Genomic DNA, 24,761 nt, shown 5'->3' on the forward strand with positions numbered 1-24,761 from the left:
TCTTTTCTATGTGTATTTATTTATTTATTTTTTGGGCTGCACCTGCAGCGTATGAAAGTTCCCAGGCCGAAGCTGAGGTCTACGCCACAGCCATAGCCACACTGGATCCGAGCTACACTGCCCCAGCTACACTGCTACCTACACTTCCGTTCACGACAACACCAGATCCTTAACCCACTGAGCGAGGCTGGGGATCAAACCCACCTCCACGTGGACACTAGTCAGTTTTGTGACTGCTGAGCCATGATGGGAACTCCTCAGTGTTGAATTCTTGATCCGTGAGCCGCCGAACCTGAGTTGGGTACCACGTTCCCCTTTAGAGCTGGTGAAACAGCACAGCCCTACACAAGCCGGTGATGTCACTTCACAGTGACATTTTATTGGACCGCAGGGAAGATCAGGAACCCATCTTTTTGGGTCGGGCAGCTATTGGGGGTCAGCCTCCCGATCGCACCAGCAGAGGGGGAACTGACCACAGCAGGGCTGGAGCCACGGCTTCCACACATTGTCCAGCCTGTCCAGCTGCAGCGGGACCGGGCTGAGTGTCTGCTGGTGGTCCCGCACAGCCTCTGTGACCCTCTCCATGACCTGATGGAACAACGGCTCCGTGTCTGGAGTGAGGGGGTGGGCCTCGGAAGGGTCTCTTGAGAGGTCAAACAGCAGAGGGGGCTCATGGTGTGTGACCTGGTCCCCGAAGCATGGGCAGACCATTCTGTTATAGCAGGCACCTGCTCCGTCTGGCTGGAACACTGGGGTCACAAAGTGGACTTTCCACACTGTCCCTCCTGCAGAAGTGGCAAGAATTGGGGACGGTTGGTGAGGAGAAGCAGGATGCCTTGTTGGAGAGCAGAGTTATTCACACACTGGCTGGGAGCTGAAAACTGCCCACATGTCCACGGATGGATGGATGGATGGTTGGATGATGGATGGATGGATGGTTGGATGATGGATGGATGGATGGATGGATGGATGGATGATGGATGGACGGATAGAGAAGCAGCACATGGTCCACCCACACAGTGGAGTATTATGCAGCCATGAAAAGGAGTGAAGCTCTGACACTGCCATGTGGATGGACCTTGAACCCATGATGCTCAGGGAGAGAAGCCGGACCCAGAAGGACACATGGTGTGTGATTCCATGGACAGGAAACATCCAGAACAGACAAGTCCACAGAGACAGGAAGTGGGTTTCTGGTACCAGGGGTGGGGGGAGGGGGAGTGATTATTTAATGTGTTTGGAGTTTCCTTTTGGAGTGATGAAAATGTTATGGGAATTCACAGTTCCCGTTGTGGCCCATGGGGCCAAAGTGGCCCAGAAGATTTTTAGTCTCAAAAATGATGCAGTTGGCACAATTGCGGCTTATATTACAGTGATCATTATCACAGCAATTGTGAGCTGGGGTCACAAAGACACATGGAAACATGTCTCTAGATTGAGAGAAGAGAGCTGAAAGAGGAAGATTAGGCCAGCTGAGTGTGTGCGAGGGTGTGTGTCATGACGTTAGTCTGACTCGTGTGTTTGTGTGTGTGTGGGCGCGGGCGTGTGATGGACAAAGCTGTCGCTCATTCACACCCGGGGAGAGGTAGGAAAGCCATACACGACCCCACAAATCCTGCCGAGACCGAAAGTAAGAATTCCCTTCCTGTAAGGAGAGGGCGATGGGCAGTTAGGGGATGCTGCTGGCACGAGAAGAAGGATACCGAGAGGGACATAACGGAGGAACGAAAGCCATAGTGAAGCAGGAGAACGAGAAAGGAGACCCCGCTGGGACTCCCTCCCCCAGCCCACTCACGGTCCCGCTGGTGCCACCGGGCTGCGTGCAGAAAGCGCTCGCAGTAATGCATCAGGAACTCGTGGTCCGAGTGCTGAACGGTCCCCAGGAGCAAAGGCAGCAGGTCCCGGCCGTCAATCACCCTGCAGGCGGGAGCACAGGGTGGCGCTCAGGGCAGTTCCGCGGGAAGGCGGGTGGGCGGGAGCCGTGGCAAGGCAAGGGCAGCCCCACGCCGCTCGCCTGCAAACAGCACCTTTGGCTGAAAGACCACGGAGGGTCCAGCCTGCTGCACTGAAGCAAGGGTCCACCCAACCTGACTGGGAATTCTCAAATAGGCTCCCATCGCTGGAGCTTCTGTTTGGCTTTAAGGCATTAGAGAATAGGTTGCATTCCTCAACGGGACTTGGAATCGATTCACTAAGTTTTTACATATGTATTAAAGAAAAAATATATATGTGTTGTTATATATATATAGTAAAGAAAATATGTGTTTTATATATATAACAAAATACATACATGTATATATGTGAATATATGTATGTTTATATATTCAACATATACACTATATCATTCTATAAAAATACACATTTTTATAAAATTTATGACATACACAATACATGTGCTATATATTCAATGTATATAATATACTATTATACATATAGCATAGATATGATATATACACAGCATATATATATAGCATATTATACCATCTATATCCACAATGTATTATCGTTTCACTTCCATTTATATATACCATGTATCCATATATTTATATACATGTGTGTCTGTGTATATACGTATCTATGCACATGTATGCATGTATCTTTTACACACGTATGCATGCATATAACCACTGACTACATATGTATATAACCAGGCAACAGTATATGGTGAAATTATGTTACCATTGAGCAAAACACATTTGCAATACACATGATGAATAGATTTCTTTTCTTTTTTGTCTTTTGTCTTTTCAGGGCTGCACCTGAGGCATATGGAGGTTCCCAGGCTAGGGATCAAATTGGAGCTGTAGCTACCAGTCTACACCACAGCCACAAAAAACAAAGGATCCAAGCTGCATCTGCAACTTACACCACGGCTCACGGCAACACTGGATCCTTAACCCACCGAGCGAGGCCAGGGGTGGAACCCACATCCTCATGGATGCTAGTCAGGTTTGTTAACCACTGAGCCACGATAGGAACTCCCAAATTTCTACTTTGAACACAAACGAGATACTATGAATTAATTTTAAAAATTAGCAGCCAGTTAGGTAAAAGACATCAACCAGAAACATGATATTTAATGTAAGAAAAAACAGGAGAATGTAAACTAAAGGTCTGAAATAATCAGCCTGTCCAGTGATAAAGCAATGGAACTTACAGCACACAGATATATGTATGCCTGTGTACACACATCCAGCTCCTTCATATATATAATAAAGAAATTCCATGTACAATTTTTTTTTTTTTGCCTTTTTAGGGCCACACCAGCAGCATAGGGAGATTCCCAGACTAGGGGTCAAATTGAAGCTCTGTAGCTGCCAGCCTACACCACAGCCATGGCAACACCAAATCATTAACCCACTGAGCAAAGCCAGGGGTCGAACCTATGTCCTCGTGGATACTAGTCAGTTTCATTTCTGCTGAGCCATGATGGGAACTCCTCCGTCTATCATTCCAATGACACATTTGTGTCCTTTATATATAAATGACATGTATAATTTAAATAGATGAGATTGTATTCTTTTTAAAGTAGATACTCTCCCATATGGCCAGTGTCAGTGCCTTGGGAACAGCTTGGTAACAATGTGTCACGAGCGTTACCTGAAAAAGGCCACCCACTTGGGCCCAGGAATTGAAGTTCTAGGGATTTTTACGAAGATGATAATTATGACACACAGTAAAATGACAAAGCAGGGTTTTCTTTAAAAAAAAAAAAAGAATAAGGCGTTCCCATCGTGGCTCACTGGTTAACGAACTGAACCCGATTAGAATCCATGAGGATATGGGTTCAATTCCTGGCCTTGCTCAATGGGTTAAGGATCCGGTATTGCCGGGAGCTGTGGCATAGGTCACAGAGGCAGCTCAGATCTGGTATGGCTGTGACTGTGGTGTAGGCCGGCAGCTGCAGCTCCGATTTGACCCCTAGCCTGGGAATTGCCATGTGCTGCAGGTTAAAGAGAAAAAAAAAAAAAAAAAAAAAAACAGGAGTTCCTGTTGTGGCACAGTGGTTAATGAATCCAACTAGGAACCATGAGGTTTTGGGTTCGATCCCTGCCTTCGCTCAGTGGGTTAAGGATCCAGCGTTGCCGTGAACTGTGGTGTAGGTTGCAGACGCAGCTCAGATTCCGAGTTGCTGTGGCTCTGGGGTAGGCCGGCAGCTACAGCTCCAATTAGACCCCCAGCCTGAGAATCTCCACATGCCGTGGGTGTGGCCCTAGAAAAAGACAAAAAAACAAAACAAAACAAAAACAAAAACAACTCAATATATAACATATAAGTCAAAATTATGTATTTATCTTCACACTGTCAAGATTACAGTAAAATACTTTTATTTTCTTTCTATTGCCCCAAATTTTCCGTAATTTTTTTGCCACACCCTCAGGGCAAGGGCTGAACCTGTGCCACAGCCATGACAGTGCTGGATCCTTAATCGCTAGGCCACCAGGGAACTCCTCCATAATTTTTTTTTTCTTTCTAGGGCCTCACCTGTGGCACATGGAAGTTCCCAGGCTAGGGGCTGAACCCGAGCTGCAGCTGCTGGCCTACCTCACAGCCACAGCAACACCGCATCCAAGCCGCATCTGTGACCTACACCATAGCTTGCGGCAACTCTGGATCCTTAATCCCCTGAACGACGCCAGGGATCAAAGCCACATCCTCATGGATACTCTGTGGGGCTCTTAACCGCTGAGATAGATTGGAAACTGTGCCTCCATCATTTTTAAAGCAAGAAAAATAGGGATCCTGAAAAGCCCCTTCCACAGCACCAAATTCATGCCTTGTGATGCACCCTGAGTAAATGCACGGGTGCATTTCAATGACGGCGGCCCTTACCAGCACGGCTTCACTGAAGCATCCGGGGAAGGGAAGCAAAAGCATTTCGAACATAAAATAAAAGCATGTCAGATCCCGTAGGTGTGAGGCAGCCCTGCAGTGTTTTTGCAGATAACGGATGTCATGCATCCCTTGGGCGATGGAGAGGGACCGAGACATTTCACACACGTGTCCTTCTCCGCGCAAATTCCGCGCAAAACCGAGCGGCCTTCTGCGGGCTGCTCCCTACCTGTCCTGGGGCACCTGGCCGCCGCCCAGCTGGACCACGGTGGGGAAGACGTCCATCAGGCTGGTGGGCTCCTGGATCACGCGGCCGGCCGGCAGCACCCCGGGCCACCGGAATATGCCGGGGACGCGGATCCCGCCTTCCCAGCCGCCCATGCCTTTGCCACCTGCGGGTGGCAAAGAAAAGACGATGGTTGATAATCCGAGCGGATGCTGCCCTGGGTGATGGAAGCTTTCTGCTGGCGTTGCGTCTCGCTCTTTAAACGGCGTGATGCCATTTCGTTCCTCCCTGGCAGAGGCTCGATTTTATGGTCCCTGTTCATCCGGATGTGGGTTGTCTACCACGTGGGGATCCCAGACGTCTTGGGGGCGGTGTCTTCTGTCCCCTCCCCCCACGGGGGTCGGGATGTGGACGTGGTGGGGGGGCGGTGTTCTGCCCACCGCAACCATCCCTTAGCTTCCTCTGCTTTTACGACTTTGCCTTGTAGACCCCAAAGCCCCCCCAGCTCTGTTTCAGAGATTCCCGGGTGCACGTGGTGCTTCCACAGCCCGGGCGGTGCGCACGTGGCTGCCCTTTGCTGTGGGCGAGCACCCAGATGGGCGGAATGGGGCGTCAGAGGAATGGGGGGAAAAAAAAAATCGCCGAGTGGGTGGCGGAACACCTTGAAATAAAGCCGTGTAATCCACGCTGTCAATATGGGGGAAGAGGAGTTCCCGTCATGGCGCTGCGGAAACGAATTCGACTGGGAACCATGAGGCGGCGGGTTCGATCCCTGGCCTCGTGCCGCGGGTTAAGGATCCCGCGTTGCTGTGGCTGTGGCGTAGGTCGGCAGCTGTAGCTTCCATTCGACCCCTAGCCTGGGAACCTCCATATGCGGCGGGTGTGGCCCTAAAAAGACAAAAAAAAAAAAAATGGGTGAAGAAAGAGATACTTTGCCATGAAAAGGGTTTAAGATGAGAAGCTTTAAGAAGGGACTAATGTATTTAGTTTGTACGTATATATATACACAAGCACACTCCACGTATAGATATATATGTACTCCTAAATACATATCTATTCCCTATGTAAATATATATATTTATTTCCTTGTATATGTTCCCAAGTGTGTATATGTATATATTCTCTATATCCCTATATAAATACATATTTATTATAGTTTTCCCTTATACATATATGTTCCCAAGTATATGTACATTTCCCTATGTAAATAGATAAATATATATTTATCCCCTTTTATACATATATATTCCCAAGTGTATATAGATAGATGTTCCCTATATATATATTTATCCCTTGATATATATATTCCCTATATAAATAAATATATATTATTCCATATGTATTCCCAAATGTATATATAGTCCATATATATATACACCTATCCCCTTATATATATATTCCCAAGTATAAATATGTAAATATATAAATATATATTTATTCCTTTATATATATATATTTCCAAGTGTGTGTATGTGTGTGTGTATATATATATATATATACTCCCTATTTAAATAAGTATATAAGTATATTATTTTTTTCTCTTTTTTTTGTCTTTTTGTCTCTTTTTGTCTTTTTAGGGCCATACCCACAGCATTTGGAGGTTCCCAGGCTAGGGGTTGAATCGGAGCTTCAGCTGCCAGCCTGCGGCACAGCCACAGCCACATCCACGCCAGATCTGAGCCGCGTCTGCGACCTACACCACAGCTCATGGCAATGCTGGATCCTCAACCCACTGAGCAAGGCCAGGGCTCGAACCCACATCCTCGCGGGCAACGCTGGGTCCTTAACCCACTGAGCCACAACGAGAGGTCTGAAACTGGCTCTCTTTTTGAGGAGCTGGCCAGGTTCTAGAATCATGTAGTGGCAAGGCTGTGCCGTTCTGCAAAGAGACCACACTGACGGAATGGTGCCAAGGAAAAGAAACCAATCCAATCTGAGCGTGACATATCATTTCCTCCCTGACTAGAAAAGCAAGAGTCTCAGGGATCTTCAAAATCTCTGTTGAGACGGGTGGCCCTCGTCCTGCAGAAGGGCTGGGAAAGGTCAGGAAGCCAGACAAGGGTCTAGGAACCCCTCGTCATTACCTTTGTATATCCCGTTCCAGCCACCGTACTGCTGGTTTCCAAAGTGAGCCTCTAAGGACCCCCCGTGATCAGACGAGAAGTAAACCAGGGTACTGTTAGTCACACCTTCTGTGTCCAGAACATCCAGGACCTGCCCTGCAAAGGACAGAGGCACAGGAGCTGGTCAGAATCGAAGACTGTCTTAAACCCAGTTCTTCGGCGTGCACTTTAGCATCTGGGAACACTCAGGGACAGTGCATCTTTAGTCCTCCAGCATGATGGGGGGCGAACAGGAATCTAATCGTGGTGTTTGAAGCATCCTGGATCTAACAGGGATCCATGTCTTTCTGTAGGTCCCAACCTGTTTCCAAAAAAGTCTTAAGAAAGCTACAACACTTCATGCTACCTAGAACAAAGTACTGAAACTTAAATGGGAGGCAAAATATTACCAAAGGGAGAAGGACAGGGAAGGGGGTGGGTGGTGGCGGGGGTGGGGGTGGGGGCGTGGAGAGAGTCTAAGAAGGAGGCTGGTAATGACATCAGAAATGCATGCATGTCAATGAAGAATAGTCTTCCATAGTGGTTCTGGTTTTCTTAGTGTTCCATGAGCTAAAGATCCACACACCCCAATGTTCACAGCAGCACTATTTCCAATAAGCCAAGATATGGAAGCCACCTAAATATCCATCGACAGAGGAGTGGATAAAGAAGACGCGGTGTGTGTACATAATGGAATACTACTCAGCCATGAAAAAGAATGAAATTGTGCCATTGGCAGCCACATGGATGAAACCAGAGATTCTCATACGAAGTGAAGTCCATCAGACAGAGAAGACAAGTATCGTACCACTTCTATGTGAAAGCTAAACTATGGCACAAATGAACCCATCTCCAGAACAGAAACAGACCTAGAGTCATGGAGAACTTATGACAATGGGGACAAGGGGGGAGGGATAAATTAGGAGTTTGAGATTGACATATACCCACTACTATATATAAAACAGACAACACTGTGGATGTGTGATGGTCGCCAAAAAACTAAATATGCAACTACCATATGATCCAGCCATTCCACTCTTGGGCATCTCTCCAGACAAAACTGCAATTCAAAAAGATCCGTGGACCCCTGTGTTCACAGCAGCACTAGTCACAGTAGCCAAGACAAGCAAAGAACCTCAATGTCCACTGACAGAGGGATGGATCAAGAAGAGGTGGTCCATACATACAATGGAATATTACTCAGCCGTAAAAAAGAATGGAATCATGCTGTGTGCATCAGCCTGGACCTGGATGCACCTGGCGGGTATCATGATAAGGGCAACACATAAGACACAGAAGGAGAAACCCTGTACCATCTCACTTGCATGTGGAATTAAAAAAGTCAAACTCACAAAAACAGAAGAAAGATGGGTGGCTATTGGAGGTGGAGAGGAAGGGGGGAACAGGGGTGAAGGGTGCTGCTTAAAAGTTAAAAACGTGGGAGTTCTTATTGTTGCTCAGCAGGTTAAGAACACGACACAGGGTCCATGAGGAGGCAGGTTCGATCCCTTGGCTCACTCCGTGGGTTACGGATCCGGCGTTGCCTGAGCTGTGGTGTAGGTTGCAGATGTGGCTCAGATCTGTCGTTGCTGGGGCTGTGGCGTGGCTGGCAGCTGTAGCTCCGATTCAACCCCTGGCTGGAGAACGTCCAGATGCTGCAGGTGCTGTCGTGAAAAGAAAAGAAAAGGCAGGGAAAGGCAAGGAAAAAAAGTTACCAAGTTTAAAAAAAAAAAACATGGGTGAGCCAAGGGATAATTTAGAGGGATGGACTTGACATAGTCACACGCTCTCTATAAAACAGGTAACAAGGACCTACTGTCTGGCACAGGGTAACCTCCTCAATACTGTGTAATAACCTGCATGAGTGGGAAAAGAACCTGAAAACGATCAGATGTCTGTGTATCACTGAATCACTTCGCTGGCCACCCGAAACTCACCCCCACTGTAAGTCAATGCCACTCCCAGGACAGTGATGAAAGCAACAGCAGCAAAAACCCCGACTGAAGGGCTCTTGAGATGCAACGGGACGCCTCTCCTGCGCGTCCCTCAACTAGTCCCCTCCCCTCTCTACGGTCTCCTTGCGGCTGCCCTTGGCCGACGTGGCACCCTCGCGTTGCCCCCGGAAAGGCCACTTACCCACCATCCAGTCCATCTCTTCCACGTTGTCCCCGTACTGCCCGTGGAGACTCCTCCCTCGGAAGGGCTCCGTGGTGATAAGAGGGCTGTGGACGTGCAGAAAGGACACGAAAAGGAGGAATGGTCCTTGCTTGTTTCTGCAGACAGACAGGTAAGGCGATGGGAGTTGTTTTGTGGTGGATGAGCGCGTGAGCTCCTGGATGTGTGAAATGTCTCTCTCCCTAGCTGTGGCCTCACTGGGATACGTCTCTGTGGTTCTGCCCACCAGAAGCAAAGGCGTACCTCTGCTCAAGGAACTGATTTGGGAATGCGCCTGGGATGGGCAATACTTGCTATGATGACTCTCTTGTTTCGTTTTGTGTTTTAGGGCCGCCCCCATGACATATGGAGGTTCCCAGGCTAGGGGTTGAATCAGAGCTGCAGCTGCCGGCCTCCACCACAGCCACAGGCATGCGGGATTGGAGCTGCCTCTGCGACCTACCCCACAGCTCACGGCAATGCCTGATCCTTAACCCACTGAGCGAGGCCAGGAATCAAACCTGCATCCTCCTGGTTGCTATTCAGATTCATTTCCACGGAGCCACGATGATGAGTGATAAGTTTTTTCCTTCTAAAGTCTACTGAGGAGTTCCCATTGTGGCTCAGGAAGTTAAGAACCTGACAGAGTGTCTGAGAGGACGCAGGTTCAATCCCTGGCCTGGCTCAGGGGGTTAAGGATCCCACGTGGCCACAAGCTGTGGCGTAGGTGGCAGATGTAGCCGGGATCCAGTGTGGCTGTGGCTGTGGTGGAGACCTGCATCTGCAGCTCTGATTCCACCCCTAGCCTGGAAACTTCCACATGTGGCAGGTACAGCCTGAAAAGGAAAAAAAACGAAAGAAAAAACAAACCTTAGAATTTATTGCCAGCAGATTGATAGGTTCATTAGATACCGCCTGTGATGGTCAGAGGGTGGTGACAGCGTGGGACTGGCTCCAAAACAGGAGGGAGAGAAGTCAAGTTGAGACCCCTGGTCACTTGTTTTAATGGGTCGCGTTGGGTCCCCGTGAATATCATGCATGGCCCCCCTTCATTGAAAATCGGCTTTCGGAAACAGGACCCTGGCCTGAGGCCGCTACCCATCAGGGAAGAAGGAAATTCCAAAGGCACGTCCATCAGGACACGAAACGCGCAGCCGAGGCTGACCTTGGACCCTCACCTTCTGAGGAAGGAGGAGACCTCTCTGAGCATGAGGGCCATGGTTCGGTGGAAGCGCATGGGCTGCTCCGTGATGGTGCGGTTACGCATCAGGAAGCAGTCCGCGTGCGCGATCAGGGGACTCAGGACACAGGAGCACAGGAAGAGCAAGGCGGCCGCGAGGGCTGAGCAGACGACCGGGGTCCAGGAGCCGGGTATCAGGCGGGTCAGCTTCCCCAGGGCGAGCGTGAGGGCGGCCAGGGCCACGACGTGGCAGCAGACGTTGACCTGGCGCTCCAGGATCACCCGCTTCTCCGAGATGTCCGAGGGCAGACAGTCGCCCATCATGGAAAACGGCATCCCGTAGAAAAGGTCAAAGCCGTGGTTGAGGGGATGGTGGCAGTGGTCCTCGGACGATTCGCAGTTGAGACCCAGATGCCATTTGCCTGAAAGGCAGAAAGGACGCAGACGTGAGCACCGGCCCCCGGGGGAGTGGGCGTGGCGCGTGTGCCGCGTCCTGGGCCCTCTGCTGGGCGCTGGGGCGGGGGTGGCGTTTGCTGGTATTTGCACCGTGACCTGGTCGGCTTGTTTCAGGGGACTGAGGATGCTGGCTGGCAACATTCCTGTGATGCTGGAACAAAGGACCATTACGTATTGCTTAAAACAGCACAAATGCACACTCCCCCATCCCGGGGGCCAGACGTCTGAGGTCAAGGGGTCTCAGGGCTGCCCTCCCTCCAGAGGCTCCAGGGCAGGGTCCTGCCTGCCTCTTCCAGGTTCTGGGGGCTCCAGGCGGCCCCGGGCTGGTGGCTGCCTCCCTCCCGTCTCTGCCTCTGTCTTCCCATGGCTTCTCCTCTGTGTCTGGGTCTCCTCTCTGTCTCTTAGGGGGACACTGTCCTTGGATGGAGGGACCCCTCATCCAGGAGGACTGCTTCTCAGACCCTTCCTGTGGCTTCTCCTCTGTGTCTGGGTCTCCTCTTGTGTCTCTTAGGAGGACACTGTCCTTGAATGAAGGGACCCCTCATCCAGGAGGACTGCTTCTCAGACCCTTCCCATGGCTTCTGCTCTGTGTCTGTGTCTCCTCTTCTGCCTCTTAGGAGGACGCTGTCCTTGGATGAAGAGACCCCTCATCCAGGAGGACCTCCTCTCAGACCCTTCCCTTCCTCACACCTGCAAAGACTCTTTTTTCCACAGACGGTCATGTTTGCAGGTTTCAGCATTCAGGACTTGCTGTCTTCAGGGACCCCCTGTTCCGTCCCCTACCCCCGACTTTGCCACGGTCTGTGGGCGAGTGAAAAGCAAGGTACGCTGTGGTCAGGGGGCTCTGGAAAACGTCCTCTGAAGTGACCAGCTTGAGCAAAGACGTTGCACCTTTAGAAGGGACCCTCCTCCTCTGATTCCCTGTAACAATCGCGGGGATCGTGGTGGGTGGCAGGGTTTACGGAGCCCAGCATTCAGGGTCAGGCCGTGAGAGATGCCTGCTTTCTGTTCTGTCTCGACTGGGGTGTGGATAGAGACGGTGTGGTGTCTTCTCAACCCAGTGGTGTCTGTTGTCCCCGAAACCTCATGGGAGGTCCAGAGGAAGAGCCGTCACTCTGTGGGCTGCATATTTCAGGGGCTAAAGAAGTTAGGCCTGTTCTTTGTGGTCAATAAACGATCCTCAATGAAAATTATCCCTGCAACGTGAGAGCGACAATGACAACGGGGGTCCCTTTTCAGGAAACCGTCATCCCTGACGTTACTTCATTCTGCATGTGACGTGATGTGTTGACATTTAGAAACATGAGCATGGAGGAGTTCCCGTTGTGGCGCAGTGGTTCACGCATCCGACCAGGAACATGAGGTTGCGGGTTCGATCCCTGGCCTTGTTCAGTGGGTGAAGGATCCGGCGTTGCTGTGAGCTGTTGTGTAGGCTGCAGATGCAGCTCGGATCCTGCATTGCTGTGGCTCTGGGGTAGGCTGGTGGCTACAGCTCCAATTCAGCCCCTAGCCTGGGAACCTCCACATGCCGCGGGAGTGGCCCTAGAAAAGGCAAAAAGACAAAAAAAAAAAAGAAAGAAAGAAACATGAGCATGCATTTTATGGAAGCAGAGAGGAAGGGTCTGACCTGGGCAGCCCCGTTTCTTTCTTGTCTTTTTATGGCCACACCTGCGGCATATGGATGTTCCCGGGTTAGGGGTCCAATCGGAGCTGCAGCTGCCGGTCTACACCACAACCACAGCAGCCCCAGATGCGAGCTGCCCCTGCGACATGCACCACCGCCCGGGGCAATGCTGGATCCCTAACCCACGGGGCGAGGCCAGGGATCGGAGCCACATCCTCACAGAGACATCAGGCCCTTAACCCATTGAGCCATGACGGGAACGGCACGCAGTCACATTCCCAGGCTGAAAACAGGGAAAAGCAGCATGATGGAAATTTTTGGTAATGTAGTCAAATTAGAAACATTTTTTCTAAGTATTTTTATCATGGTGCACCAGCAAACTGTATGAAATGCCACATGGCATGGAGCTGATGTGTTTTTCTTTTCTTTTTTTTTTTTTAAAGCAGAATCCCATGTCTCTCACTTTATTTTATTATTATTATTTTTTAAGTTTTTGGCCTCCCCCACGGCAGGCAGAAATTCCCAGGCCAGGGATCGAACCCTTGCCACAACAGTATCCTTAACCGCCAGGCCACCAGGGAGCGGCCCAGCTGAGATTTCTTGAGCATCTGCTTTGCCCCAAGCAACCAGGGTCATCACATCATGTCCCAGTGAGTGGGGGGTTTTCCCTTTAGAGGGGAATGGACGATGACCCAACTATTTCATTTCGGTACTTTTATAGTTGACTGTAACCTCCATGTGAAAGTAATGGGCATTGGGGACCTGCCGTCCAGCACAGGGACGTCTCCCCAATATTCTGTGATCATCTATGTGGGAAAAGAAGCTGAGAGAGAATGGACGTGGGGACATGGATCCCTGTGTCACTTTGTTGTCCAGCAGAAAGGATTGCAGCCTTTTATAATATCAACTCTATTCCAAAACAATGTTGTGAAAATTTGTTGCAAGTTTTAAACGGAGACATATGAACCTATTTGCAGAACAGAAACAAACTCACAGACTTTGAAAACAATCTTATGGCGACCAAAGGGGACGGGTGGGGGAGGATGGACGGGGGGTGTGGGGTTGGCAGGTGCACCCTGAGGTCTATGGAATGATGGGCCATCGGGGACCTGCCGTCTAGCGCATCGAACACGACCCAGGATCCTGTGATCCTCCGTGCGAGAAAAGAATCTGAAAGAGCACGGATGTGCAGACCTGAATTCCTGAATCTCTTTGCTATACAGCGGAAAGTATCCCAACCTTGCATATCGACTCGACTTCGGGAGTTCCCGTCGTAGCCCAGTGGTTAACAAATCCGACTAGGAACCATGAGGTTGCGGGTTCGATCCCTGGCCTTGCTCAGGGGGTGAAGGATCTGGCGTTGCCGTGAGCTGTGGTGTAGGTTGCAGACACGGCTCCGATCCCGCGTTACTGTGACTCCGGTGTAGGATGGTGGCTACAGCTCTGATTCGACCCCTAGCCTGGGAATCTCCATATGCCACAGGAAGTGGCCCTAGAAAAGGCAAAAAGACCAAAAAATAAAAAAAAAAATAAAATAAAATAAAATAAATCAACTCTACTTCCATAAAACTTTAAAACATGTCCAAAAAAAGAAATGCACGTAGAACTGAGAGGAGGTACATACCCACAAGTCCAGTCACGTAGCCTTTGTCCTTCAATATTTTTGCAAATGTCGTCTCATTTGGTGGCAAGCCTCCGGAGGCTGCCACCCACTGCAGAACACGCGAGCCGGTGCTGGAAACCATACCTGTCATGAATCATTTTCCAAGAAATGTTACAATCAAACATCAAGGTTTTGTTTGTTTTTTTTTTTTTTTTTTCCGTTGCACCCCCAGCACGTGGAAGTTTCCAGGCCGGGGATCGAAGCTGAGCCACTGCAGGGACAGGCCCGGATCCTAAACGTGGCGCGGTGGCAGCTTCTCCAACATCAGTTTTTATCATTAGTCTTATTTGTAACCACGGATGACCTGTGGAATATCACCATTCTTCAGCATTAAACTGAACATTCACTTCCTGCTGGAATAAAACCAGTTGCCTCCTGGTTTTATTTTTTGGCAGCAGAAAAAATGATTCATTCCTTGAAAAAGTTGTGCTGTTATCCTGTTATGTTGAAAGTGATAACCAAGGAGTTCCTGCTGTGACTCACTGGTAACAAACCCAACTCGTATGCATGAGGACGAGGGTTCGATCCCTGGCCTCACTCGGTGGGTACAGCATCTGGTGTTGCTGTGGCTGTGGTGCAGGCCGGCAGCTACTGCTCCAATTCGACCCCTGGCCTGGGAACTTCCATATGCCATAGGTGTGGCCCTAAAAAGACCAAAAAAAAAAAAAAAAAAGAAAAGAAAGACAAAGAAAAAAGAAAGAAAGTGATAAACCAAAAGAGAAATAAATAAAAAAGAAAGGAGAATGAAAAATGATTTTATGGAAATGGATGCATAAAAATGATTTTATGGGAACGGATCTACTTTGCTGTACTCCTGAAATTCACACAACTCTGTAAGTCAGCTATATCCCAGTAAAATGTTTCAACAAGGAAAAAAATGATTTTCTGATTTCATTCCACTGTTGATCGCACCCAGTGCTTCTCAAACGTGTCTGCACGTTGGGATCATGCGGGGAGCTTCCCAATATTCTCCGACCTGGTTGTCATTCCCGAAACTGTGATTTTCGTTGGTCTGGAGTGGAATTTGGAATGGTTGAAAGATCCCCCACAGGTTTCTCATGAGCTGAAAAATTTGGGAGCCACGGATGTAACTCCTCCTCTCTCTGTTACAGGCAAGACGTCTAGAGGAACGTTTTAAAGTGGAAGCTCACAGGGTTGGGGGGAATGTCAACGGCTGGAACCCTGTGGGGAACAGTATGGAGGCTCCTTAAAAAGCAAAATGGGAGTTCCCGTCGTGGAGCAGTGGTTAACGAATCCGACTAGGAACCATGAGGTTGCGGGTTCGGTCCCTGCCCTTGCTCAGTGGGTTAAGGATCTGGCGTTGCTGTGAGCTGTGGTGTAAGTTGCAGACGCGGCTCGGATCCTGCGTTGCTGTGGCTCTGGCGTAGGCCGGTGGCTACAGCTCCGATTCAACCCCTAGCCTGGGAACCTCCATATGCCGCGGGAGCGGCCCAAGAAATAGCAAAAAAAAAAAAAAAAAAGACAAAAAAGACAAAAAAAAGCAAAATGTAGAACCACCATACGATCCAGCCATCCCACTCCGGGGCATCTATCCAGAGAAAAGCATAATTTGAAAAGATGTCTGCAGCCCTTTTTCATAGCAGCACTGCTCACAATAGCCAAGACATGGAATCAGCCTAAATGTCCATCGACAGAGGGATGGATAAAGAAGATGTGGTCCAGTGGGATGCTGCTGTGTAGCCCTGGGAACTGTGTCTCATCACTTGGATGGAGCAGGAGCCTGTGAGAAAAAAGAACGTATGCATGTGTGTGTGACGGGGTCACCTAGCTGTGCCGCAGCAAATGGACAGGACACTGTCAATCAGCTCTAATGGAAAAGATAAAAATCATTATAAAATAATAAAAAAAAATAAAACTCATTCTGCCAATAAAAAATTAATAATAAAAACATTGAAAAGTGAATCAAGGAGATGTGGTGCATACACACAATGGAATATTACTCAGCCATAAAAAGGAATGAAATCATGCCAAGTGCAGCAACATGGTTGCAACTAGAGTTTCTCATGCTAAGGGAAGTCAGTCAGACAGAGAAAGACACAGACCACAAGAGATCGCTTACAGGTGGATTCTAAAATACGGCACAAATGAACCTGTCTGCAGAACAGAAACAGACTCACAGACTTGTGAATGGATAAGCCATGAGGTGCAGCTGTACAGCACAGGGAACTCGAAGCATTCTCTTGGGAGAGACCGTGATGGACGATAATATTAAAAAAGAAATGTGTGTCTATGTCTGACTGGGTCACTTTGCTGATCAGCAGAAATTAGCACTACACTGTCAATCAACTCTAATAAAAGAATTAAAAAAATTCGAAAACACAGTATGGGGGACCCAGAGCATTCTCTCCCCACGGTCCTGAGGAATCCAGCCTTTATTCAAGGAACTGCAGGTGCCCGTCCCAGGCTCCGTTAGCAAGGACGCACCTGATCGGAGTGGGTATCTGCCCGTGAGGAAAGCGGCTCTGCTCGGGGTGCACAGTGAAGCCGCCGCGAGGTGCTGGGTGAGCATCACGCCGTCCGCGGCGAGGCGGTCAATGTTTGGCGTCCTGCAGGAGGAAGCATGAGCGTGGATCCCCCAGGCAAGACCCATCCAGGTGTTTCCCCCAGAAGCACCCCTGTTACATTGCACTTCATAAAAATCTACCATCAGCAATAAACACATCCATGTGTTTGTTTTGGGGGTTTATTTGCCTGCGTCTAAGGCATAAAAATCTTCCTGGGCCAGGGATGGAATCCACCCTGCTGCAGTGACAACGTCCCATCCTCAACCCAAGCCCCCCCCCCTCCGCCCAGGGAACGCCAACATGGGCATATTCTTAACAGTGACGAAAAGGCAGGGGCCAGTCACGCAAGTCAGCGCAGAGGCATCGACTCCATGACTGTGCCCTAGGTTTGCACAAAAGACTCCTGGTGCTGAGAGGGACACCATAAAATACCCAGAACTGAGAGATTCCAAGATGATTTCTCATATAGGAGTCGGTCTTTTTTTTTTTTTTCTTTTTTTTCTTTTTAGGGCCGCAGCTGCAGCATATGGAGGTTCCCAGGCTAGGGGCTGAGTCAGAGCTGCAGCTGCCGTTTCTACACCACAGCCACAGCAACACGGGATCAGAGCTGTGGCTGCCACCTGCACCATAGCTCCCAGCAACGTCAGATCCTTAACCCCCCGAATGAGGCCAGGGATAGAACCCACATCCTCTTGGATCCTAGTTGGGTTCTTTAAGAGCTGAGCCAAGAAGGGAACTCCCTGCGGGCGCAGACGTGGCGTGGTGGATGGAGGTTGGAGGGTGATGGAACCTAGAAATCGGCCGTCGGCTTACAGACAATAGCAGTGATTTAAAAAGCATTGTCCACTGGGTCACAGACTTGGGGTTGCCAAGGGGGAGGGAGTGGGCTGGAAGGGGAGCTTGGGGTTCGTAGAAGCAAACTAGGACATGGAGAATGGATGAGCCATGAGGTCCTGCTGTGCAGCACAGGGAACTCTATCCAGTCTCTTGGGTTAGAACATGATGGAAGATAATACGAGAAAGGGATTGGCTATATATGAATGACTGGGTCAGTTCGCTGTCCAGCAGACATTGGCACAACATTGTAAGTCAACTAAGTTTTAATTCAACAATTTTTTTAATTAAAAAGAGGAGTTCCAGCAAAAAGACAAAAAAAAAAAAAAAGAGTTCCCGTCATGGCGCAGTGGTTAACGAATCTGACTAGGAACCATGAGGTTGCGGGTTCGGTCCCTGCCCTTGCTCAGTGGGTTAAGGATCCGGTGTTGCCGGGAGCTGTGGTGTAGGTTGCAGACGCAGCTCGGATCCCGCGTTGCTCTGGCTCTGGCATAGGCCAGTGGCTACAGCTCCGATTCAACCCCTAGCCTGGGAACCTCCATATGCTGCGGGGGCGGCCCAAAGAAATAGCAAAAAGGCAAAAAGGCAAAAAAAAAAAAAAAGAGGAGTTCCTGTTGTGGTGCAGTGAGTTAAGGACCCAACTTGTATCCGTGAAGATGTGAGTTCAATCCTTGGCCTCGCTCCGTGGGTTAAGGATCCAGCGTGGCCGTGAGCTGTGTGGCGTAGGTCGCAGATGCAGCTCCGATCTTGCATCGCCATGGCTGTGGCACAGGTCACAGCTGTGGCTCTGATTCGACCCCTAGCCCGGGATCTTCCCTATGCGGCAGGTGCGGCTGTACCAAAAAAAATTTTTTTAATTAAAATAAATAAAATATAAAATAAGAACCCTTGTCTAGGAGATCTCTTGGGGTGCATGGAGTTAAGGCTCTGGCATTGTTGCCATAGCCGCTTATTTAATTTTTTTTTTTTTTGCTTTTTAGGGCCACACCTGCGGCATATGGAGGTTCCCAAGCTAGGGGTCAAATTGGAGCCGTAGCTGCCGGCCTCCACCACGGCCACAGCCACAGCCACATCAGATTCGAGCCGTGTCTGCAACCTACCCCACAGCGCATGGAACACAGGATCCTTAACCCACTGAGTGAGGCCAGGGATCGAACCCACATCCTCACGGATCTTAGGTTTGTTAACTGCTGAGCCACGAAGGGAACTCCCCACTTCCTTAATTTTAAAATGAAAACATTTTTAAAATACGCAACATTGCCTGCTTTAGACTGTGCTGAGGGACCTCATCTTAAATCGTGGCGTGACTGTTGACACATGGGAAGAATGTGAGCTGGATCAAGGGCGTTCCCAGAAAGGATGGCGGGTGTGCAGAATCTCGCCACGTGTGAATGGCGAGGCCCAAGGCCGGGATGCTTTATCCGCGCCCTTCGGACCAAGGTCCCAGACCAGCCGTTCTCTGCCCCTTGCCTTATGGTGTGGTTGCCGTAGCAGCCAAGGTCTCCAATGCCCAGATCGTCCGCCATCAGAAGAAGGATGTTTGGACGGGAGGCGGACAAATCGCCGTAAGCCGAGGGCTTCAAACCCAGAAGCACGCCGATGGTCAGGGCCAGCCCGCTCCTGAAAGACAGCATCCCAGACAAGCCTTCCTCCCACTGCTGTCCATTCCATTGGCACGACTTCTGTAAAGGGGGAAGTTGGGGTCCCCGTTTTAGGGGACGTCGGCAGGGTCATCCCAGGTCTGGAGCGTTTGAATGCATCTGTTAGGTATTTTTTTTTTTTCTTCTTGTTTTTGAAATTAAAAAGAACTCATCCCTTTATGGATGCCCAGTTGGGCAGGCCCATAAACAGCGAGTCAGTCATGTTCCAATCCCCAACACCAAGAAATAAGGGTGGATGGCGTTCCCGTCGTGGCTCAGCGGAAACAAAGCCGCCTAGGATCCACGAGGATGGGGGTTCGATCCCCGGCCTTGCTCCGTGGGTTAAGGATCCGAGGTTGCCATGAGCTGTGTTGTAGGTCACAGATGTGGCTTGGATCCCACGTTGCTGTGGCTGTGGCGTAGGCTGGCGGCTGCAGCCCCAACTGGACCCCTAACCTGGGAACCTCCATATGTTGCACCTGTGGCCCTACAACAAAAAAGGAAGAAGAAGGAGGAGGAGAAGGAGAAGGAGAAGGAAAAAGATGGAAATCTGAGTCTGATGCAGTTTGCACCCTGGGCTTCCAGGAAAAGCCGACACCTGGCCCGTGGCAGGACTTGATACGCAGCTCGATGAGAAGGAAACGGAATTCCTTCGGCAGGGGTCTGGGGTACCTCCCAGGTAGGGGAGGCTCGTGGATCCTGTGGTTTTGATCGGGAACCTCATGCCGGATCGTCACAAGGCACCATCGGTCACTCACTGGAAAAGGTCACTTTGTCATCAGTGCTTGCTGAGAAAGACAGGACCTTACAACGGCACAGGATCCCATCTTACCAAGAACTGCCCAGACGTGACATGTCCTCCCGTTTCTTTTATTTCCTGTAAGAAATAAAAAGGTTTATATGAACAGAGGCAGAGAAAATGAACCAGCTCAGGGAGAGTTCAGCCTGTAACAAGAAGCGGATGTTAGCCTCTCTCTGATGCTTTTTTGGTTTGTTTTTTCTAGGGCCGCACCCGAGGCATATGGAGGTTCCCAGGCTAGGGGTCGAATCGGAGCTGCAGCCGCCTGCCTGCAGCACAGCCACAGCAATGCCAGATCCGAGCCGCATCTGTGACCTACACCCCAGCTCACGGTAACACCGGCTCCTTAACCCACGGAGCAAGGCCAGGGATCGAACCTGCACCCTCATGGTTCCTAGTCGGATGCAGATGTGTTTAACTCCTGAGCCACGAGACGGGAACTCCACTTTCCCTGATGCTTGTTGCTAACATCTTAAAACTACTGCTACAAAGTCACAAAGGGGGAGAGGGCGTGGGGGACGGTGGACTGGGAGTCTGGGGTTAGCAGATACAAACCCTTATACCCAGAACGGATAAACAAGCTCCCATGGGAGAGAGAGCTACATTCAGTATCCTGTGATAAAGCATCATGGAAAAGACTATTTTTAAAAAAAAAGAATAGGAGTTCCTGATGTGGCTCAGCAAGTTAAGGACCTGAGTTAGTCTCCATGAGGATGTAGGTTCCATCCCTGGCCTCACGCAGTGGGTTAAGGATCCGGCATTGCCACAAGCTGTGGTGTAGGTCGCAGATGCTGCTCAGATCCAGTCTTGCTGTGGCTGTGGTGTAGCCGGGCAGCTGCAGCTCTGATGCCACCCCTAGCCCGGGAACTTCCATATGCCGCAGGCGCAGCCCTACACCACACCTCACGGCAACTGGGGATCCGAGCCGCATCTGTGACCTACACCTAAGCTCATAGCAACGCCAGAGCCTTGACTTGCTGAGCAAGACCAGGGATGGCACCCACGTCGTCATGGACACCATGTCGGGTTCTTAACCTGCTGAGCTGCAACGGGAACTCCCTATATGCTTTATTTGTAATCGTGGTACGCTGGCATAAGGAAGTTTCCCATCCTAGCCATTTTAAAGCACACAATCCACGGCGTAGAGGGCACATTCATTCTGCTGTGCAAACCTCACCATCATCCAGAACCTGTGCATTTTCCCAGACAGGGACTCTGTTCCCATCCAGCGTCGACTCCCCCTTCTGCCCCCCCAGCCCCTGGAACAGACCCTCCGACTTTCCATCTCTGTGCAGGTGAGTCTTCAAGGGACTTCACGCAGCCGGAATCGCACAGTATTTGTCCTTTCGTGTCTGGCTTATTCCCCTGACAAGATTGTCCTTTGGCTTCACTCATGTTGTCGCCTCTGTCAGAATTCCCTTCCTTTTTATGGCTGAATGATACTCCTTTATGTTTTATTTTTATGCTATTTATGTTATAAATGTATACATTTATATGTATTATAATATTTATAATAGTGGATGGCATTCTGCATATATCCCAGGCCAGGGATCAAACCTGCAGTAAGCAGAGCCTCAGCAGTATCAACACTTGATCCTTAACCTGCTGAGCCACCAGGGAACTCCCTATCCAAACACACATACACACACACACACATTTTTAGGCACCGCACCTGGCACATGGAAGTTCCCAGGCTAGGGGTCAAATCAGAACTATAGCTGCCAGGCTACACCACAGCCACAGCCACACCAGATCCAAACCATGTCTACAACCTACACTGCAGCTCAACACTGAAGCTCATGGCAACGCCGGATCCTTAACCCACTGAGCGAGGCCAGGGATCAAATCTGCATCCTTATGGATACTAGTTGGGTCTGTTACTGCTTAGCCACAACGGGAACTCCCCTTTTTTTCCCTTCCTTTTTTTTTGTCTTTTGTCTTTTTTGTTGTTGTTGCTATTTCTTGGGCCGCTCCCGCGGCATATGGAGGTTCCCAGGCTAGGGGTTGAATCGGAGCTGTAGCCACCGGCTTACGCCAGAGCCACAGCAACGCGGGATCCGAGCCGCGTCTGCAACCTACACCACAGCTCACGGCAACGCCGGATCGTTAACCCACTGAGCAAGGGCAGGGACCAAACCCGCAACCTCATGGTTCCTAGTCGGATTCGTTAACCACTGCGCCACGACGGGAACTCCTTCCCTTACTTTTTATGGCTATACCTGCAGCATATGGAAGTTGCTAGGGACTGAATCAGAACTGCAGCTACGCCACAACTTTCAGCAATGCAGGATTTTTAATCCACTGAGCTAGGCCAGGGATCGAACCCATACCCTCACGGAGACTGTGTGGGGTTCTTAACCCGCTGAGCCACAGAGGGAGCTCCCCGAGCTGTTGTAACAAGCAGGTGGCTTTGACGGCTTATCACAAAAAGAACAGAGGAGGAAGGCTGGAGATGCATTCTTTTCATACCGCTGGCATGTACCCAAGCCCTCATTGGTTCCCTTGTGTGATTTTTGGCTTCTTAGAAGGTCTATGGGCACACTGATTTCGACATATTTATATATGAGATAATGTACATTTTAAATGTATAATACCCTACACATATTATATATTATATATGTATACAGAGACGTACAATATAAAACACAATACACATGCATTATGCATGAATTTACAACATAGCATAAAGTAGATATGATTTTTTTCTTGGTAGCTGCTTAGTCTTTTTCCTTTCGGGAAAAAAGCATCTTATGGGCAGTTTCTGACGCTTCTGGGCAATGACTGGTTCTATTCGTTCCACCTGACTGGTTAGAGTTGTGATTATATGCTAAACTCACTGACGGGGTTAATTTCCTACAAGGTTTGGTCTGATTTGAAGATAGGTTGTCTGTATTTGGCTACATGAAGGAGTGTGGTTGTTTTTTCGTTCCACTCAATGCAGGGATTTATGCCTAAAAGCACAGCATGTTTTCCTTCCTATGGGCTCCCTGCTAGCAGAGAAAACTTTCCATTAGAAAGATACAGAGAAAGAACAGAGGGGCGGGCAGTGGTTCCCAGGAGGTAGGGGGTGGGGAAATTGAGAGGCTTTAAGGATGCAAAGTTGCAACACGTAGTTGAAAACATTCTGGAGAGCTAACTCAGCTCTTGGTGATTATACTCAACTGCTGCTGGAAGGGAAATTTCAAGGTTGCTAAGAGACTAACTGGTAATTGTTCTTCTTCCACACGAAAAATCAATGGCAGAGCTCCCTGGTGGCTCAGCAGGTTAAGGACCTGGCGTTGTTACCGCTGGGTCTTGGGTCACTGCTGTGGCAGAGGTTCAACCTCTGGCCTGGGGAACCAACCCCCCACCGCAGGAGTTCCTGCTGTGGCTCAGTGGGTTAGGAGCCTGACTAGTATCCATGAGGATGTGGGTTCGATCCCTGGCCTCACTCAGTGGGTGAAGGATCTGGCGTTGCCGTGAGCTGTGGTGTAGGTCACACGGCTCGAATACGGCCTTGCTGTGGCTGTGGTGTAGCCCTCCACGAAGCTCTGATTCGACCCCTAGCCTGGGAACTTGCATATGCACACGGCCCTGAAAAAAAAATCCAACAAAAAAATCCGGCCAAACACACAATGGCACCTACAGGACGTGAGAGTCAGCTAACACGATTGTTGAAATCTGTTGAAATCGTATTGCAACAGTTAAACATGTCACGCTGACTGTCCCACCTCAGCCTCTCACAGTGTTATCAGCTAATTATATCTCAATTTAAAAAAAGATCCAGCCAGAGGGAAAGGAAGCCCATATTTCGCCTCTGATGCTCTTCCAGGGCAGAAGAAATTGCACCCCCTGGGTCCCGGGCTGTCCTCCAGCCCGCAGGCAGCTCGCCCACATTTCTTCATGGCCCTCGGCCTCTGTTCCCACACGCAGTTTTTAATTTCAGCATCTCTCCGGCGCCGGGTCCCCCTGCTCCCGGATCTCTTGGCCTCTTAGCCTCTAGTGGCGCTGCGTGTCCCCTGGCTCTCTGGTTCTTATCATTCTGCATTCCTTCTAGCAATCACCTGGGGGTGGGGTGGGTGTAAATCTGTATCTTGCTTTCCCCGTGCAAAGGAACGTATCTCTAAAACCTGGCCAGATGCCCGGTGGCCGCGTGTGTGTGAGGTGGCTGCCAAGGGTGGCCGTCCAGGCGGCGCAGGCAGAGAGGGTTACCTGAAGGTGCGGCGGGGACAGGCCAGCTGCAGGTCGGTGCGTGGCTGCTCCTCCAGGCGCCTGACCCTCGGCCAGGAGACGCCAGGCGATCCCCTCCTCAAAGCAAGACGAACGGCCCAGACACCAAGCTAGGCTGTCTCCTGGGCCGCCCAGCCGTCTCTTTTCAGCTTTCCACAGAAGACGTTTTGTTCTTAGTCGCAAAATGCAACACTCGCGGAGGGATCCCGGCAGCTCTGGCAGGAAACAGCAAGCCTTTCATGCAGGAGCCGCCGCCAGGAAACCCGCCGGCCACCGGTCACTCAGACGGGGCGGTCGCTGGCTGTGTCCCAGAGCTGCCAAGCAGTTGTCTTGAAAATCTCTCTAGAACAGTCCTGAAGGGGCGTAGTCCCCCCACCCCACCCCCCACCCACGCTGGCGGCTGCCTCCAAAAGGCGAGGAGGAGACAAAACAGCTCTGACCAGGCTGTACCTACCTCTAGACGCAAATCACATTTGACTTGCTGTCTGTGAAAACAAGGCTCGGTGACCTGGTGGC

The 24,761-nt window shown here is 50.0% G+C and overlaps 1 protein-coding gene across 3 annotated transcripts; it reads right to left on the reverse strand.

The window, feature by feature from the left end:
• Window positions 1-354: 354 nt before the first annotated feature.
• Window positions 355-24,600, reverse strand: ARSL (arylsulfatase L). Of its 3 annotated transcripts, none has more exons than XM_047764137.1 (11): window positions 24,228-24,600; window positions 20,070-20,114; window positions 19,068-19,279; window positions 16,684-16,805; window positions 14,200-14,322; window positions 10,494-10,917; window positions 9,298-9,434; window positions 7,144-7,278; window positions 5,063-5,225; window positions 1,796-1,917; window positions 355-785 (listed from the first exon to the last, which is right to left on the reverse strand). In XM_047764137.1, the coding sequence occupies exons 3-11, from the start codon at window positions 19,229-19,231 to the stop codon at window positions 427-429; spliced, it is 1,749 nt and encodes a 582-aa protein (XP_047620093.1). In that variant the 5' UTR covers window positions 19,232-19,279; window positions 20,070-20,114; window positions 24,228-24,600; the 3' UTR covers window positions 355-426. The 3 variants fall into 3 exon arrangements, with proteins under 3 accessions (XP_047620093.1, XP_047620092.1, XP_047620094.1); XM_047764136.1 differs by having other exon boundaries at window positions 19,068-19,217; window positions 24,228-24,599; XM_047764138.1 differs by lacking the exon at window positions 19,068-19,279.
• Between the last annotated feature and the right edge of the window lie 161 nt (window positions 24,601-24,761).

This window comes from Phacochoerus africanus, chromosome X (assembly GCF_016906955.1).
Source record: "Phacochoerus africanus isolate WHEZ1 chromosome X, ROS_Pafr_v1, whole genome shotgun sequence".
Lineage (NCBI taxonomy): Eukaryota > Metazoa > Chordata > Mammalia > Artiodactyla > Suidae > Phacochoerus > Phacochoerus africanus.